At 37.7% G+C, this 15,686-nt stretch overlaps 5 protein-coding genes across 5 annotated transcripts; 3 read left to right on the top strand and 2 right to left on the bottom strand.

Annotated features, from left to right (window-relative positions):
• The first annotated feature begins 265 nt into the window (after positions 1–265).
• On the top strand, positions 266–1,872 carry LOC144197932 (methyltransferase-like 26). Its single transcript, XM_077718671.1, has 6 exons — positions 266–335; positions 485–647; positions 883–942; positions 1,029–1,096; positions 1,227–1,305; positions 1,396–1,872. The coding sequence occupies exons 2-6, from the start codon at positions 615–617 to the stop codon at positions 1,450–1,452; spliced, it is 297 nt and encodes a 98-aa protein (XP_077574797.1). The 5' UTR covers positions 266–335; positions 485–614; the 3' UTR covers positions 1,453–1,872.
• Positions 1,249–4,557, bottom strand: wfikkn1 (WAP, follistatin/kazal, immunoglobulin, kunitz and netrin domain containing 1). The gene is made up of 2 exons (XM_077718670.1): positions 3,881–4,557; positions 1,249–3,528 (listed from the first exon to the last, which is right to left on the bottom strand). Exons 1-2 carry the CDS (start codon positions 4,148–4,150, stop codon positions 2,011–2,013), a joined length of 1,788 nt encoding a protein of 595 aa, XP_077574796.1. The 5' UTR covers positions 4,151–4,557; the 3' UTR covers positions 1,249–2,010.
• Positions 4,558–5,338: 781 nt separating this feature from the next.
• On the bottom strand, positions 5,339–9,718 carry LOC144198466 (ras-related protein Rab-40C-like). The gene is made up of 6 exons (XM_077719496.1): positions 9,100–9,718; positions 8,937–8,997; positions 8,799–8,859; positions 8,094–8,171; positions 7,447–7,669; positions 5,339–6,948 (listed from the first exon to the last, which is right to left on the bottom strand). The coding sequence occupies exons 1-6, from the start codon at positions 9,251–9,253 to the stop codon at positions 6,653–6,655; spliced, it is 873 nt and encodes a 290-aa protein (XP_077575622.1). The 5' UTR covers positions 9,254–9,718; the 3' UTR covers positions 5,339–6,652.
• Positions 9,719–9,953: 235 nt separating this feature from the next.
• zp3c (zona pellucida glycoprotein 3c) lies at positions 9,954–12,406 on the top strand. Its single transcript, XM_077719493.1, has 8 exons — positions 9,954–10,584; positions 10,676–10,782; positions 11,022–11,125; positions 11,395–11,572; positions 11,645–11,762; positions 11,828–11,916; positions 12,008–12,078; positions 12,212–12,406. The coding sequence occupies exons 1-8, from the start codon at positions 10,036–10,038 to the stop codon at positions 12,367–12,369; spliced, it is 1,374 nt and encodes a 457-aa protein (XP_077575619.1). The 5' UTR covers positions 9,954–10,035; the 3' UTR covers positions 12,370–12,406.
• Positions 12,407–13,444: 1,038 nt separating this feature from the next.
• On the top strand, positions 13,445–15,473 carry calhm1b (calcium homeostasis modulator 1b). Its single transcript, XM_077719423.1, has 2 exons — positions 13,445–14,008; positions 14,769–15,473. The coding sequence occupies exons 1-2, from the start codon at positions 13,463–13,465 to the stop codon at positions 15,279–15,281; spliced, it is 1,059 nt and encodes a 352-aa protein (XP_077575549.1). The 5' UTR covers positions 13,445–13,462; the 3' UTR covers positions 15,282–15,473.
• Positions 15,474–15,686: the final 213 nt, after the last annotated feature.

Raw genomic sequence — 15,686 nt, 5'->3', positions numbered from 1 at the left:
TATATATATATATATATATATATATATATATATATATATATATATATATATATATATATATATATATATATATATATATATATATATATATATATATATATATATATATATATATATATATATATATATATATATATATATATATATATATATATATATATATATATATATATATATATATATATATATATATATATATATATATATATATATATATATATATATATATATATATATATATATATATATATATATATATATGTTTCACATTTTGCTGGATCTCTAAAGAACATCACATGGCAGCCGTCAGAGTACGATGAGCGTTCTTTAAGCAGGTACTCAGTCTTTTTTTGTCATTTCACGTCGATCTGATAAGAATACACATGACATGGTCCATCAAAATGGCACAGAGGCATTAATGTAAAGGTGTAAGCATGTTTTTGTGTGGTTGAACTAACAATACACCGTGCGTGTTTCCTTTCAGTATAGAGGCCTACAGAGCTCACTATCAATTGAACAATGTGAAGCCAGCCATCCACCTGGATGCTTCTCGGAGTCATGACCATTGGGGAGGGATCCAACCAGAGAGCCTGGATCTGGTCCTCAACATTAACATGATCCACATCTCTCCTATGGCTTGTACAGAGGCACGTATTTTATGAAAGATATAATTATACTCCATGAAATTATCTAAGGAGTGGCCCGGTGGGACGAGTGGGCTCCCAGCTCTGTTTTCCTGGGTTCAAATCCAGGTCACGTCCACCTGTGTGAAGTTTGCTGACACGATTCAAGAATTTTCAAAATAGTTCAACAGTTGGATATGATTTTTTTTCTGCCTTGTTTCTTTCAATGATGCAAAACTCCCTTATTTCCTTTTTTTAGGGTTTATTCAAAGGAGCTGGAGTAGTGTTGAAGCCACAAGGTTTGCTGTTGACATATGGGGTCAGTTTAAAAGATATTTTTTTTTCATAAGTGTAAACTATAAAATGATTGTTAATATGTGATATTATTTCCTTTTTCCTCTCCAGCCTTACGCAGTGAATGGCAGCATCACACCACAAAGCAATGTTGATTTTGATCTAAGTCTACGACAGAGGTACTTTTCAATTATTTTTTGGATGCTGTGTTGTAGAACCATTACAGTGTAAGAGAGGGAGTCATTTTTATCAATTATTTGGAATACACTTACGCAAGTAAATTCAAGAATGAAATGTTTTCATTTCCAGGAACCCAGAGTGGGGTCTTAGGGATGTTTCCCTCCTTAAATCGTTGGCTGAAATGCATGGTTTATTCCTAGAGAAAATTGTAAGTGATCTGTGTTTAAAATAAATATTTTTTCAATTATTATTTTTTAATCTAAACTATTGCTGTGCACAATTTTATTTTGTTTTTTAGGTGGATATGCCAGCCAACAACAAATGTCTCCTGTTCAGGAAGGAGAGTTTGGTGTGAAGTGCCCTGCTCTTATGCTGAACAGATGACAGCAAGCGCCTTAGATTAAGTCTTCGTTGCCAAATTAATTTGACATTAAGATAAACAGTCACAATGATTGTATCATACTCAATATCCTTAATACAAAGTATCCCTGATTAAACAAGGATAAAAAAAAGAATTTAGTGCTCATTTGAGTTTAGTGTTTGTTTCTTCTTCTCTTTTCATTGTATATATAAAGGTAATTTATCAGAAATAAGAGTCATAAATTGTAGATGTTAATGTGTACATAGGTATTGAATACAAAATTAATTTTAAAAAGTGATAAAAAGATGTAAAATAGACAAAATCAAGCTGTTTTCTGACAGTCATGAAAATAAATCACATTGTGAATGCAGTTCATACAGGCAAAGAATAGTCTAAGGTGGTTATTCAAATCAAAATAAAAGCACCGGAGTAAGATAGCAGTAGTGAGTGCCATGTTTAATTTTTGTTGCATTAATGTCCACCTCAGTGCTAAATGTTTCACGGCGCCATTTGGTCCTCCAACCATCTGTGCAATAACAAGTCTCTGGAGTTTTACAATGTCTGGCAAGTCTTTTTAACGAGAACCTCGCGGAGCTTCTTAAGTCTGCGATCGGTTATTGCTCTGACGTAACTGTCTGGCTGGATGATAGCCATGCCGTCCTGCACCACTCCCATCACCAGCAGCGGGTTTTCCTCCATGGTGATGTTTGGGCAGGGACAACTCCAGTCTATCTTGTCGATGGTCACCTCAAGGTGTTTCGTGTTGAAGAAAGTCAAGCCCATCTTTTCATCTCTGAGAACTTCTTCCAAGCTAAACCTGGCCAATCCTGAGTCCAGATCCTCAACAAGCTCAGTTAACCTCCCCACAATGGCAAAATCGCTGCGACATAGACTGGGAACCATTTTCCCCTTAACCCGACACGTCTTGCAAGGTTTCCTTTTGGGTGTTGGGCAATTAGCTTCACATTCTTTTTGTGAGGCAAAACTGTTAGCATTCCCCTGGCAGCCACCATATGCAAATGCCCGACACTGTTTCATCATAGAATTCCAGGCCCAACGCACTTCCCAAGCTTTGCATGGGCCCTGCACTGAAGGGAGGGAGCAGATCCCCATGCCCTCTCTCTGACAGGAAGCCTTACATTCTTCATAGGTCTCAAATCGGTTTCGGCTATCCTCGCACCCACCATTGCTGAAGGCCACACAGGAACCAAGCTTGCTGTCATAATACCAATCCACGTGGCGCTCGCCGCTGCAGCTTCTAGTGTCGACTTCAGCCAAGCAATCTGCTGGTGAGAAGGGCCTCCCCATGGAAATCTCTGGATCTTCAGAAAAGTCATCACCACCTCGACGTATGACTGATAAAGGGTAGTCAGCACAGAGGACTCCCACGGAATTTCGTGCGATGCAAGTATAAATGCCAGTGTCCCACACTTGGGCGTTATAGATGACAAGCTGTCCAATGTTGGTAATTACTACATTGCCGTACATTTGATCCGGCCTCATGACTAGCCTCTCACGCCGTTCGCTTTGTTTCTCCCAAGTGACATCTGGTCTAGGGATCCCAATGACATCGCAGTGGAAGCTAACCGTGCCCCCAACGTAGATAGACTGGTGATGAGGGTTGGAGTACAGCGTCGGGGGCATAGGGTGCTCCTGAGAGGATGTTGGTGTGGGATAAGCAGTCGTGTCCTGAGGTAGCGGACTCGTGTGGGGTCCTGCCAGATAGAATCGACAGGCGACGACTGTTAGAGTCACCCCCCGTATACAGGCCTCTGCATCCATATAGCAGCGGTTGAAGTAGGTGAGGCCGTCAGACGCGCAAGTGAAGTTGGGCTCTTTCTCACATCGGTCCTGACACTTGCAGATGGGCTGCCTGTCCCAGATGTCACATGTGGATCCCTGCTGGCTGCAGATGAATCCATCGCAGGTGGCTGTGGAGCCCGCTAACCCGTCCCCATTCCCTCCTCCAAGCCCACCAGGCTGAGCGGTGGTGCCATCAGAGAACCGTGCAGCAACGCAACTGTTGAGGCCGCACACGTTAGTGCAACACTTCTCAAAGTCGACACAGTCCTGTTTTCAAAACACAAATCATGGCATTACAGAAACAAACATTACAGAAACAAGTGTTATTGACTTTACTACTGTAACATTTTTCTTTACAGAGTAGGACTTTTTTTTAATGAATTTTGATCAGAAGTACCGTATGTTTCCTTATGAATCAACAAAAAGCCCCAATCCGCAAAAATAAAAATCTTATCGTTTTTTATCGCATATAAGCCGCATCCGTAACTAAAAACAAAGATGAGTGAATCAAGGGTGTGGTTCAGATGCGCTGCTAATTAACTATATTAATAGCTTAATACATTATCTTTCATTGTTATTTTTTCCTAAATAAACAAAGTTATGGCACAAATGTCCTCACCTCGTCAACGTTGCATTCCCTCTCGCAGGTGCTTTGTGCGTCGACCCACAGATTTGTGTTCAATTTATTTGGACAAAGCCCCTCGTGTTCCACTTTTGGTGTTGATACACTTGCACCAACAGAAAGTCCCAATAATTGAAAAATCCATATAATTCGCATATTTTGGCGAATCCGGCCCTTTTTGCGTATTTTGGGGTTCAATGTATTGCGCCAGATTGCATTCTTCATGGAGCATCCATAATCCAAAGGTAGTCCAGGGAGTTTAAACATTGTTGCTCTTTTACAAAAGTATTTTGATTAATTTCATACCTCTTTTAGGTCACGATAAGGAAATGTGGGTTGCTGTAGATTTTCAATGTCTGCTTAGGCGCACTGTGCATGTCGCCTGCCGCAGTGCGTAAAGTTCCCATCCAAATTTCGTGCGCCATGAAACTTCGAAACAAAAAAATCAACTCAAAATGATCAGAATAGAATCCTTTCCTTGAACGTCCATGCAAAATAATGCCTCGGTAGTACATCGATTTTCACCATGGGATCATTCATACGACCGCAGAAAAGCACTTAACCGTACATACCCAAGTGCACAATGAAAGAGAGACACACAACATAACCCTTTCAGACTTTGAATGGAGGGTGGGGGAATAAAGGGCAGGCCCCTCTGTCCGCCCCCCGACCGTTCAGTGTCTCAAACGTTTATGAAGCGCAGACATGCCACCAGCAACTGCACAAACATTGTAAAAACATCAAAGAAAACACGCAACAAACTGTGCCAACAACCGCGCGCACGGACATAAACATCTCCGTGACAAGTCTAACCTTTAAAGTGTCCACACTCTATTTATTGCAGTGACATCTAAAAACTTTCCCTCTTTGCGTGCATGAATAATGATTTTTTTTTTTACATTTGCAGATTACTATTTTTTTTATATTCTTGAGTAAATCTTGAGCACATATTCTTGAGTAAATCTTTTTTTGTTTTGTTTAAATACCACAAAAACATTGTGGAAACGCTTTTTATTTGGTATTGCATGATACTCACTGGGTGGTATTACCAACAAAAAAACTTGTTTTTTTTGTTTTGTTTTTTACCTAGTCCATTTTACTCTCTCTCCCCCATTAAAATTTGTGTTTAGACACCACGGTCAGACGTAAAGCGACACATTTGTATTGTCCCGACGAGGCCACTGCAAGGTGCTGAGAAGCTGGCCCCTAATCTTTTCATCGGCACTGACCCCCACAACCTTTCCGTGACTTTTGACCACCACATTCATGTCCCAGTTATCCAAAAGTGGCCAACACAAGGCTAATCAATTCAACACCCCCATCGGTCTGAAGGCTCCTCGGCTCCGGTGGCCCCACAACACACAAAAGAACTAAACATATTCCCACAATGACCTTGATAAATGTTTGAATGAAAAGGGTGCAAAAAACATGAAAGAACACATAGGCAAACAAAGATAGGTTTTACTCTTTATTTATGAAGGCTGTCTTTGTTTTCAATACAGCAAGAGAAAACATGGAGAAAATGTGAATTCGTTCACAGCCAAAATTTTACAACACAGCTGTGATTGTATCAACAGATTGTGCTTTTATTCATAAAATCCAAAGAAGTGGTCTCACTGAGGGAAAATATGCACCACATTTTAATTCCAATTTACTACCACATAATTTATTTTTATAGTTGAGGTAACGTTATGACTGAATTTGTATATTTTTCAGCTTTATACTAATTAGCTAGAGAAATACTGTCCTTTTATGCTGAGATTTTGCTTTAACGTAAATCTGCACTTTTCAATTATTTGTGACTACATTGAGATGCAACATTTGCAAAATGTCAACAGTAACCATGCACTGCTGTTATATGCCTATACTTTCAAAAGATTGAAAGGTCAAATATATAAATACTTGAGAGGCAGTGACAAAATATTCCACATATGGCCAAAGAAAGTTAACAGATTACTATGATTTATACATTCATAAATACATAACAAACAGTTTACTAAATAACAAAATGCAAAGAAACAAGACAATGTACAAATTCATGTTTACACGATAGCAAAAGTATGATAGTAAAATCATTTAATTTGTACTTTTCCCAACAGTACCAAGCAATAAACAAAGTGTTTAAATGAAAATATAATTTCGCTTAATGAGGCAAAAAGGCTTACGTAAAGCATCCATTAGTGGATGTAACTGACAACGCTTAAAATCGAGTAGTGGATTTTTAAATAATAATTTTGCCAAACTCTTTGCAAATAATTGTATTTCCCCAATCTTTTATTGAAAATAATTTCTGATTTTTACTGAAGCTAAAGTTGCAAAGAAAATGAACCCTAAATGAGGGTTTAAGACACTTTGAGACTCTCACAAGTCAATCAAAACAAACGTACGTAAAGCTGACACCATATTTAAAAGTCCAACGTTAAAAATGAATATAGTATTTACTATTTCCAGAAAAATGAGCAAATTACCCTCTCTCATTTGTAGTGTTAGGTGGCGAGTGATCCTCAACAATTCAACTGTTGGTCCAATGTCCTGGTCAAACAATCAGTGAGATTTTTCTGTAAAAGTGCAGGTAAAACAACCTCCAAAATTGGCACCAACAAGTGCAAAAAAAAATATGAAATCCACCCAAACAGGTTGAACAAAGTTCAAGGTAGCTCTACGTTCTGGTAAGATTTACTGCAGGTAGCTTGTTTCCACTTCTTAAGGCCTTTAGAGGCCTCTGGGCGCAACACCGGTGAAATAATTTGGCCGCACTCCATACCTCAACTATGATATTTTACAGTTCCCCTTGGTGGAAGGAGATGACAAGGTTCTCGGGGGACTGTGTGGGGGCCTGAAGGACTTGGAGCGTTTGATACTATTGGCCTTGCATCCACCACTTGCGCCACCTGAGGCTGCCACCGAGTAGGAGCGCCCATGCATCATGACTGCATTCATGCCGTTGGCCATGGAGAATGATTTCAGGTGAGACTTGATAGCCACGGGCAGCGGCAGCTTGTCAATAAGGTGCACAGGTGTGCAGGAGACGATGGAACGGCAGCACAAATCTTGGAGGCTGAAAACTTCCGATTGAGAAAAAATATTTGGCTGTTATGGATGCATGAGATGTAATGAATTTCCAAATGTGTTTACAAATCCATTCAGATTGGGAGAAATGACAACAATCCTTTGTGATGTATTTAAGAGGCAATTAAAAAAGAAAGAAAACTTGTATCTTTTAGTGGGTCAGCCCGGTGTTCTCCTGCATCTCATTATCATTCATTTTGGCTGTTATGGTACTTTTGCTTTCATGCTGTGTTAGCTGCTCTATAGCCAACCATGCTAAAAACAGCCATTTGTTCCTCACTATCATGCATATTTTTGGAATGTTGGAAGAAACCAAAGTACCCGGGAGAAAGCCCACACAGAACATGCAAACTCTACGCAGGTGGACCAATCTGGATTTGAACCCAGGACTGAACTGTGAGGCCGACGTGCTAACCACTCAAGCTACCATACATTTAGTGATCACAACGTAAATTGAAAGAAATCATGAGAAATTTCAAAAGCCAGATGCTTACCTCTGTTAGGCCTCCAGAACTTTTCCATCCCATGTCTCATGAGCACAATACGTGAGAGTTCAGTGAAAGACTCGATGACATTGAAGTTGCACAGAGGGCTGACTTCAAAGAAGGTCATGTTGTTTTTCTCAGCATAAGCCCTTGCTTGCTCTGTTGGAACCTGTCGTTTAAATGCCAAGTGAAGTCGGTTTCCAACCAAGATCCTGGGCACACCTGGGGCATGCTGGAAGATGGAATGTTTTTTTAAACACATAAAATTGCCAGTAACAGGTCTGGAATTTTATTAATTTTGGTTGCTGCTCACATTTCAAGATGAAACTATAAAATGCACTGAGAGTGTTACAAAATAATTAAAACGTAATATTTTCTAAACGTTTGAATAGAGATGTCCAGACTTTTAATGATTCAAATGTAGTGCAATCTGCTGATGCTGCTGTTTACACTCTGGGAAAATTGACATTTCCCATTCAAAATATTTGTATTTTGACGTTTTGAAAAGTCTTGAATATTTACGTATATTCTCAAGTTCAAGAGAGGTCAAATTAAGTGTAACTGTAAAGGTATATGGCATTTTAGGCTTAATTTAAAATATCATCTGAAACCCAACATCCCTAACTTTTCAGAATTTCTTAGATCAATATACTGACCTCATCAATTTCTCTGATCCAGCGGTCAATACCATCAAATGACCAGCCATTGGTGATGTCGTAAACAAGGAGAATACCCTGTTGGATTAAAGTTTAGTTAAATTAAAGAAGAACTGTGAGAGAATTTTTCAATAAAAATGTTTACTGCAACTAGCAATAAGGTACTCTGACACACCATTCATGAGTGAGGTGCTCCAGCTTTCTGAGGAATGGTTTCCTTCTAAAAACGACCGTATTTTATCGCATATATGACATATTTGTAACAAGAAAAATGATGACTGAATCAAGCGTATATGCGCACAAGACTTGCTATACTCTTTCACCACTAGATGTCAGCAAAGTTGTTTATTTTCTGTTTTGCAGTAAGAAAACAACCATTACTGGATGAATTAATTCCTCATATTGATTCTAATAATTTGATTTCAATTTATACAGTACCACGGAAATACTACGTGCAATTATTTTTTTTTAAAGATTTTCCTTTCAAAGTAATACATTTGTACTCACTATTAAAACAATGAATAGGGAGGTGAAAATGATGAATCAGGGCAGCTTATACACGAGAAATTGTAAAATTTGATTTAGGTCTCTTTAGAATCACTCCATGTTATTTTATGAGCCAGTGTTTGTTTTACAAAAGTTAGGTTGACGTGTTTAAGATTAGATTGTAATAGCAATTCATCAAAAATGATCAGTGGCTCTCACCTGTGCTCCTCTTGAATAAGACCTGAAGATGGTACAAAACCTGCCCTGACCAGATGTATCCCTAACATGGAAACACAATTATACACATGCCATTAGATCTGTTTACATAATTTGTAGCCAACAGAATTATGTCTTTACCATAACTCTAATTTCACTCTTCTTCCATCCAGCAGTATAGTGGTTGTTTTGTAATCGATTCCTAAAATTTCACATCGTACATCAGTTCACCTCATGTTTGTCATAATCTATGTTTAAAAGTACACATCATTCTAACTTTGAGAGAGGAAAAATAGCAACTCACCACTGCTGTAAGCATAGGGAGACTCCACCGAGCCGTCTTGTAAACTGTCCAAGATTTCTCCTTTACCAACATCACTGTCTCCCACCAAGAGAAATTTAAGGAGGTAGTCGTAACTCTTGACAGGGCTACTCTGGCTGCCCATCATCCCACGCATCGAGACAGATTCCCGGGGAGCTGATAAAGCTCAACTCGCTTCAAATTGGCGCAGTAAAGGGACGAACCCCAACAATAACAATGACCCAAATACTACGACTTCGTTAGCATTACATCTAGTGAAGATACACCGCGACAACCACACGCGCAAATATATTGCAATTAAATGACAAATGTAGTTACAATTATGAAATAGCACAAGCAACGTCTATTCACGCAACGTTGATATGTCAGAATTTATATCAACAACCAAAACATTAGCGACATTAGCTGCCTTGCTAGCAAGATCCTAAAAAAAACGTTTGTTAAGACGTTTCCCTGACACCTAATACAAAAGATTTCAATGGCAGGTCAACGCTCGGATAAGCGGCACGCTGTATAAAGAGCAATATAGTAATAATTTTACAATTAAACTATAATTGTGAAACAGTACCACGAGCCCGGCTTCCGTAAGGACGATGTTACATTCCGCGTATGACGTTTATTAAACGCAATATCCGGTTCATAAAATATGTAATAAAAATGGTTCAAAAATTTTAAATCATACGATGAACTAATGAAAAATAATTTTAGATTGTTTTTAAAAAGCATATTAGCATAGTAGAGCCAAATAATTAAATATACTATTTCCTAATTGTTATTTTTTTTTTTTTTGCATTTGTTCAACCAGCAAAAACATACAAAAACCCCATTGGCGGACACAATTGCTCATTTGCTCCAGGTGACAAATGTGGCAGGTAGATTTCGTTGTAGGGGTGAACACTACAACGGAATCCTCTGAAAATGGGCTTGCTTCATATGTGCATTTTCTTCCTTCTCTTTTTCTCTGCTTGTTCTAACCCACTGGCAAATATTGCAGATTACGATGACTCTGAGTTTGAATGGGATAGTTTGGAGGCAGAACTAGAGGACGAGAGGGATGAGGTACCCCTAGGGACTCTACCTGGCCCCTCTATGATTAGTGATGGGTTCCTTAGGAGTAAATCCTCAGCACTTCAAATGGCTCCGTGGCATCGAATTGTCCATTTCTCACAGGATCCCAAAGAGTTGTTCATGCCAGAAAAAGGGTTTAGGCCTGTTCCTGACACCATCAAGAAAATCCTCCTTGCACAACCTCCCACTGTGGTCCCAACTGGAGGTGCAGCCAAATCTAAACTGGTTGACGTCTTATGCCATATTGACAGAATGTATGTGAAAGTAAGCAAGGAGCTTTTTTCCTCAAGAGATGCATTCAGAGACTTGAAACTTGGCAAATGTGTGGTAAATCAAGCCACGTCAGAACATTATTATCTTCTGTATCTTTTGAAAAGTAACTGTGGATTCAAGAGAGAGGTTTGTTCATGTCACTTCTGTTAATTTGATGTCCTAATTATTTATTTTGTTGTTTTCCTAATGACAAAACACTTTGTTAAATGTGTTTTAGAGTACTGAAGACTATTTGTTCATTAGTGTTGTCCTCCACTACAAGCCAACAACTCCAGTTATACGAGATATACCATTTGATGTAACTTTACGGTGCAAATACCCAAGGTATAATTTTAAATCATTTAATTTACTACATAATACAAATTGTGATTGCCGCATTCAATGTATGAACAAATTGCAAATATGTATATAGCAATGTTTTTTATAAATTTGCTGTTCATTATTTGCCATTTGTACATTAGCTAGTGGGACCTGTGTTTGCCTTGACATTAATCAAAGATGATCCACTTACAAAAGTCAATTATTTCAAGGTTTGTCTTCACCTTTTCTTTGTTTTTCTGCAGGCATTTTCAATCATTCAATCCTGGCATTTCTATCCAACTGGGGAGAGGCACGGTTTATAAACCCCTCCGATCGAAACTTGGTTACATAATCACCCCACAAGATGGTATGATTTTTGGAAGAACTTTTACAAATCCATTGGCAAGATTATCTAGTGTGACAGAGGAGTTGCGTATAGTTTGACTGTGTAATTTATACATTGTACTACACATTCTGACACTGATGAGGAAAACTACTGTGTATTTTTTTTATATTTGATGGTCAAGTTAAATAGTGGCATTAATATAATTGGTAGAAATGCTATTCTTATGTTATTTCTGACTGCATTTGCAATTCACATTACTGTTTATCAACTCGCCTTTCTGGTCTTTTTAGCAACAGGGAAGGAAATAGTTGGTCATCAAACATTTGTCCTTGGACAGCCTATGTACTTTGTGGTGAAACAATCAAACAACACTTCCACAAACCAGAGGCTTTACATCAACAAGTGTTTCATGACTGCTTCTGAGGATCCTTACTCCGAACCTCAATATATGGTTATAGACAACCATGGGTAAAAAAAAAAAAAAAAGTTCATCTTCAACTAAAATAAGTGTCATCATTTAACATTCATCTTTTTTTGCAGCTGTATGATTGATAGCAAGTTGACAAGACAATCTGCATTCATCAAAGGGCCTTTAAACATTCAAAAGTTCACAGTGGGCGCCTTCATTTTTAAAGACATTGAATTTTCGTCATTCTCGGTATGTTTATCAAATGCTCTGTGGCATTTTTATGTGCTAAACTTTTGGAAATTACATCTTTTCAGCAACTGTATTTGCATTGTGAATTATCAATGGGTGATCCAACGCCAACTTCAAGCTTAAAAGCTTGCAACTATCATCAAGCTACCAAAAAGTGGGTCAACTGCGCCGAATAGTATGTTCATATCAGTTATGGGACCACTTTTGATCAGCTTGCTAACAATGAAGTCACATCTGTGCTTTAGGTGGAAAGAATTGTATGGTGTTGACAGCGTGTGTGCCTGCTGTGAAACCTCCTGCTTGCCACTATCAAAAGGTACAGTTTGTGTACACGTTTTAATTTTTTTTTTTAATTTTAGTCTATTAGAACACAAGTTTAGTTTAAGCACAAGGAATAAATATCAACTTGGAACAAAGTTAATCATGTGATGGGATTATTGTTACAACAGCATCTGAGAATATGGTCTCAAGTCCATCTTGGAAGGTCAGCTTCAGAGGTCAAGATGGAAAACCAGAGTTCCAGTTGCAGCCGAGATCTTCCATCTGGGGTAACCCCAGCGAGGAAGATTGGACTGATCATAGTGACTTCCTTAGCTACTGGGAGTGATTATTAAATATATTGAAAATAAAACTACTCTACCTCATCAATGCTGTTTGATTTTCCCTTTATGTATTGTTGTTTCCTGTGTAGCTACAGTTTACGGGGAGGTTAGCGATTCTATATATTGAAAATTTGATCTTTAAGGATACGTAATCTGAAGGATTGTGCTTGAGGATATATAGAACGAGAAGGACTACTACTACTGTATGAGGACAAGTGGGTCTGTGATTTGTATTAATGTTTGCAAAAAAAAAAATCCCTTGCCTTTTATTTGACTCGACTTCAAGTTCTAGTTAGAACTGAATGACTAAACTCTGCTTTTGCAGAGTGATACATTTATTTATGGATAATTTTACGATTTGTACACTTGTAGATTGTGTTTGTCTATCCTGCGAAAATATTTCAGCCTTAATCTCCGCCCTTAACCACTTTATTCAAATAAAGCTACAGACATTTTAATACTTTTTAAATATATTTGCATGTTTCAGAGAGTTCAATCCAAATCCTTAAATACATTGACTAACATTAGGGACAGAGTAATATAATATTGTCTCAGTCCTTACAATCATACGCGGTGAAAGAGAATCATTAGTTGCAAAGTCTGCAAAGGTGATGGTGAGGGGCGGGACACAATGACCAACCATCTGGCTGATTTTGAACATTACTACAGAAGGTTTGAAAAGCACTGTTGCATCAAATCTGCACAGACAAAAAAGGATTGTAAATGACTTGAAATGGACACTTTTAATGTGTGGCTTGTATATCTCTCATGGTGCCTCATTTAAAAGTAAGTGATTTTATTTTAGTCATTTTTCCTTACACTGTATGTGCCTTATACTCTGCTTAATGTCTTCCAATGATCCTTGAGACCATAAGGCGAGATTTTTAGGTCAAATCCCCTCAAGCGTTGATGTAATTTATTTCTAGTAGGTAGCACAGGGTATATAATATATATTTTTCATTCCTCAAGTTACTTCAATTTAATTCTCTGAACAGCCGTCTTTTTTGTATCAATTCAATTCAGGAATATTTGATTGACACTCTGTTTTTTCGCAGAACCTTTCACTTTGGATGAAAAGCCTTCATAGTATTTGCAAAGATGGATAAATTGCGTATGATGTTCCAGTTCCTTCAATCCAATCAGGAATCATTTATGAATGGGATATGTGGTATCATGGCCCTGGCCAGTGCACAGATGTACTCTGCCTTTGAATTCAGCTGTCCCTGTCTTCCGGAATATAACTACAGCTACGGGATCGGGCTGTTGATCATCCCACCCATTTGGTTTTTCTTATTAGGTTTTGTATTAAACAATAATGTGTCCGTGCTAGCAGAAGAGTGGAGAAGACCCACAGGAAAAAGGACAAAGGATCCGTCAATCCTTCGCTACATGTTCTGTTCAATTACACAGAGATCTTTAATAGCACCTGCAGTTTGGGTGTCAGTGACTCTCATGGATGGCAAGAGCTTCCTCTGTGCTTTCAGCATCAATTTGGATATTGACAAGTTTGGGAATTATAGTCTAATCAGGGGCATGTCCGAGACGGAGAAGATGAAACTATTGGCAAAGATTCCATGTAAAGAATTGTTCGAGAACCAAGTTATAAGAGAAACAGCATCCCGGTACATTAAGTGTATATCACAGGTTTGATGGTTTTTATTTTTTTTACTCCAAATTTTATGAATATTGTTAACTTCAAAGCTCTTTGCCTAGCCAACATATAAAGGCAAATGTAACAAGCAATGAATTTGGAATCGCACTCCCATAGACTAGCTGTAGATGTAAAGAATATTCTCTCTCCCTCTCTCTCTCTCTCTCTCTCTCTCTCTCTCTCTCTCTCTCTCTCTCTCTCTCTCTCTCTCTCTCTCTCTCTCTCTCTCTCTCTCTCTCTCTCTCTCTCTCTCTCTCTCTCTCTCTCTCTCTCTCTCTCTCTCTCTCTCTCTCTCTCTCTCTCTCTCTCTCCCCCTCTCTCTCCCTCTATAAAAAATATATATATATATATATATATATATATATATATATATATATATATATATATATATATATATATATATATATATATATATATATATATATATATATATATATATATATATATATATATATATATATATATATATATATATATATATATATATATATATATATATATATATATATATACACATACATACATACATACATACATACATACATACAGATAGATGCACAATTATACATACAGTAGGTCTTACTTAATCTTAACTCATTTATATAAGGAGATAATTTGATTTTATAGCTGTTAACAGGTGTGTGCGTTAATATCTCTCCAATGTGCCAGGATCCCAACAAGAATAATATCGGTTCTGTAGTTTTGGTAACCTAACACAGTGTTTCGTGACTAATACATGACAATATTCCACAGGCTTGTGGCTGGATGTTCTTGCTCATGATGACCTTCACAGCCTTTCTGATCCGTGCTATTCGACCTTGCTTTACCCAAGCTGCTTTCCTCCAAACCAAATACTGGTCTCATTATATCGACATTGAGCGCAAAATGTTCGATGAGACTTGTAAGGAGCATGCCAAAACTTTCGCAAAGGTTTGCATCTATCAGTATTTTGAAAGCATTAGCGGAGAGATTCACAAATTACACTCCAGCAAGGATGGCAGTGAGTCTGAAGATGATGATGATGATGATAAGAGAAAAAACGATGATCATAAGCTCCTGGGCATTAGAGTCCAGGATGACATGAATAAAGCCTTGTGTAACTGGCATACCTGCAAGCCAGCCCTTGCTCTAAGAAAAGAACAAGTAAATGCTGAAAATACAGATAAACTGCATGAAGAGGCCAATGGAGAAATAAATGGGTTTTCAAAAGGGCACACCCATAAAGTGCAGAAAAAGGAATGGGCGGTGTACTACAGTAAAGTCTGACCACAAAAGCCTACATGGTTGAAATGCCTCTAGTTTTGAGATAATATATTAGAAAAATCCTTTGGTTGATTTGTAGTTAAGTGACTTTAAGTAGGCTAACAGACTCATAAACATTACAAAGTAACTTACTGAAACATTCTACTAATAGTTCATTTATGGTTACAATTGCTCTGATAATTAGTTTTGCGTCATTTTCACACTGTCAAATAGATGTGAATTAAACATGTTTGTGATTGTGTTTTATGTTAACTTATAACTGAAATAAATTATATTATGTTGGAAAAGTTTTTCAAGTCGTGTATCTCTTCTAATGCAAACTAGACAATTTTGTTAAACACTTTTGAACTGTTGTGTGGGATCAATTAAAATGATCTTATTTATATTTTAGTTTTAAGTTAATCAGTG

The sequence above is a fragment of the Stigmatopora nigra genome, chromosome 6 (assembly GCF_051989575.1).
Source record: "Stigmatopora nigra isolate UIUO_SnigA chromosome 6, RoL_Snig_1.1, whole genome shotgun sequence".
In the NCBI taxonomy this organism is placed as follows: Eukaryota; Metazoa; Chordata; class Actinopteri; order Syngnathiformes; family Syngnathidae; genus Stigmatopora; species Stigmatopora nigra.
The sequence above is the reverse complement of the archived record's forward strand: the minus strand, read 5'-3'. Positions and strand labels throughout refer to the sequence as shown.

Coding starts and splice junctions, on each gene's coding strand:
- LOC144197932 (XM_077718671.1), top strand. CDS start 615: ATGATCCACATCTCTCCTATGGCTTGTACAGAG. Junction 648..882: donor CTCCTATGGCTTGTACAGAG/GCACGTATTTTA, acceptor TCCTTTTTTTAG/GGTTTATTCAAAGGAGCTGG. Junction 1,097..1,226: donor GATCTAAGTCTACGACAGAG/GTACTTTTCAAT, acceptor TTTCATTTCCAG/GAACCCAGAGTGGGGTCTTA.
- wfikkn1 (XM_077718670.1), bottom strand. CDS start 4,150: ATGTTTAAACTCCCTGGACTACCTTTGGATTATGGATGCTCCATGAAG. Junction 3,529..3,880: donor GGGAATGCAACGTTGACGAG/GTGAGGACATTT, acceptor TTTTGAAAACAG/GACTGTGTCGACTTTGAGAA.
- LOC144198466 (XM_077719496.1), bottom strand. CDS start 9,253: ATGCGTGGGATGATGGGCAGCCAGAGTAGCCCTGTCAAGAGTTACGAC. Junction 8,860..8,936: donor AGAGTGAAATTAGAGTTATG/GTAAAGACATAA, acceptor TTTCCATGTTAG/GGATACATCTGGTCAGGGCA. Junction 8,172..8,798: donor CTTATTCAAGAGGAGCACAG/GTGAGAGCCACT, acceptor TTAATCCAACAG/GGTATTCTCCTTGTTTACGA.
- zp3c (XM_077719493.1), top strand. CDS start 10,036: ATGGGCTTGCTTCATATGTGCATTTTCTTCCTTCTCTTTTTCTCTGCT. Junction 11,126..11,394: donor CATAATCACCCCACAAGATG/GTATGATTTTTG, acceptor TGGTCTTTTTAG/CAACAGGGAAGGAAATAGTT. Junction 12,079..12,211: donor CTGCTTGCCACTATCAAAAG/GTACAGTTTGTG, acceptor TTGTTACAACAG/CATCTGAGAATATGGTCTCA.
- calhm1b (XM_077719423.1), top strand. CDS start 13,463: ATGGATAAATTGCGTATGATGTTCCAGTTCCTTCAATCCAATCAGGAA. Junction 14,009..14,768: donor ACATTAAGTGTATATCACAG/GTTTGATGGTTT, acceptor AATATTCCACAG/GCTTGTGGCTGGATGTTCTT.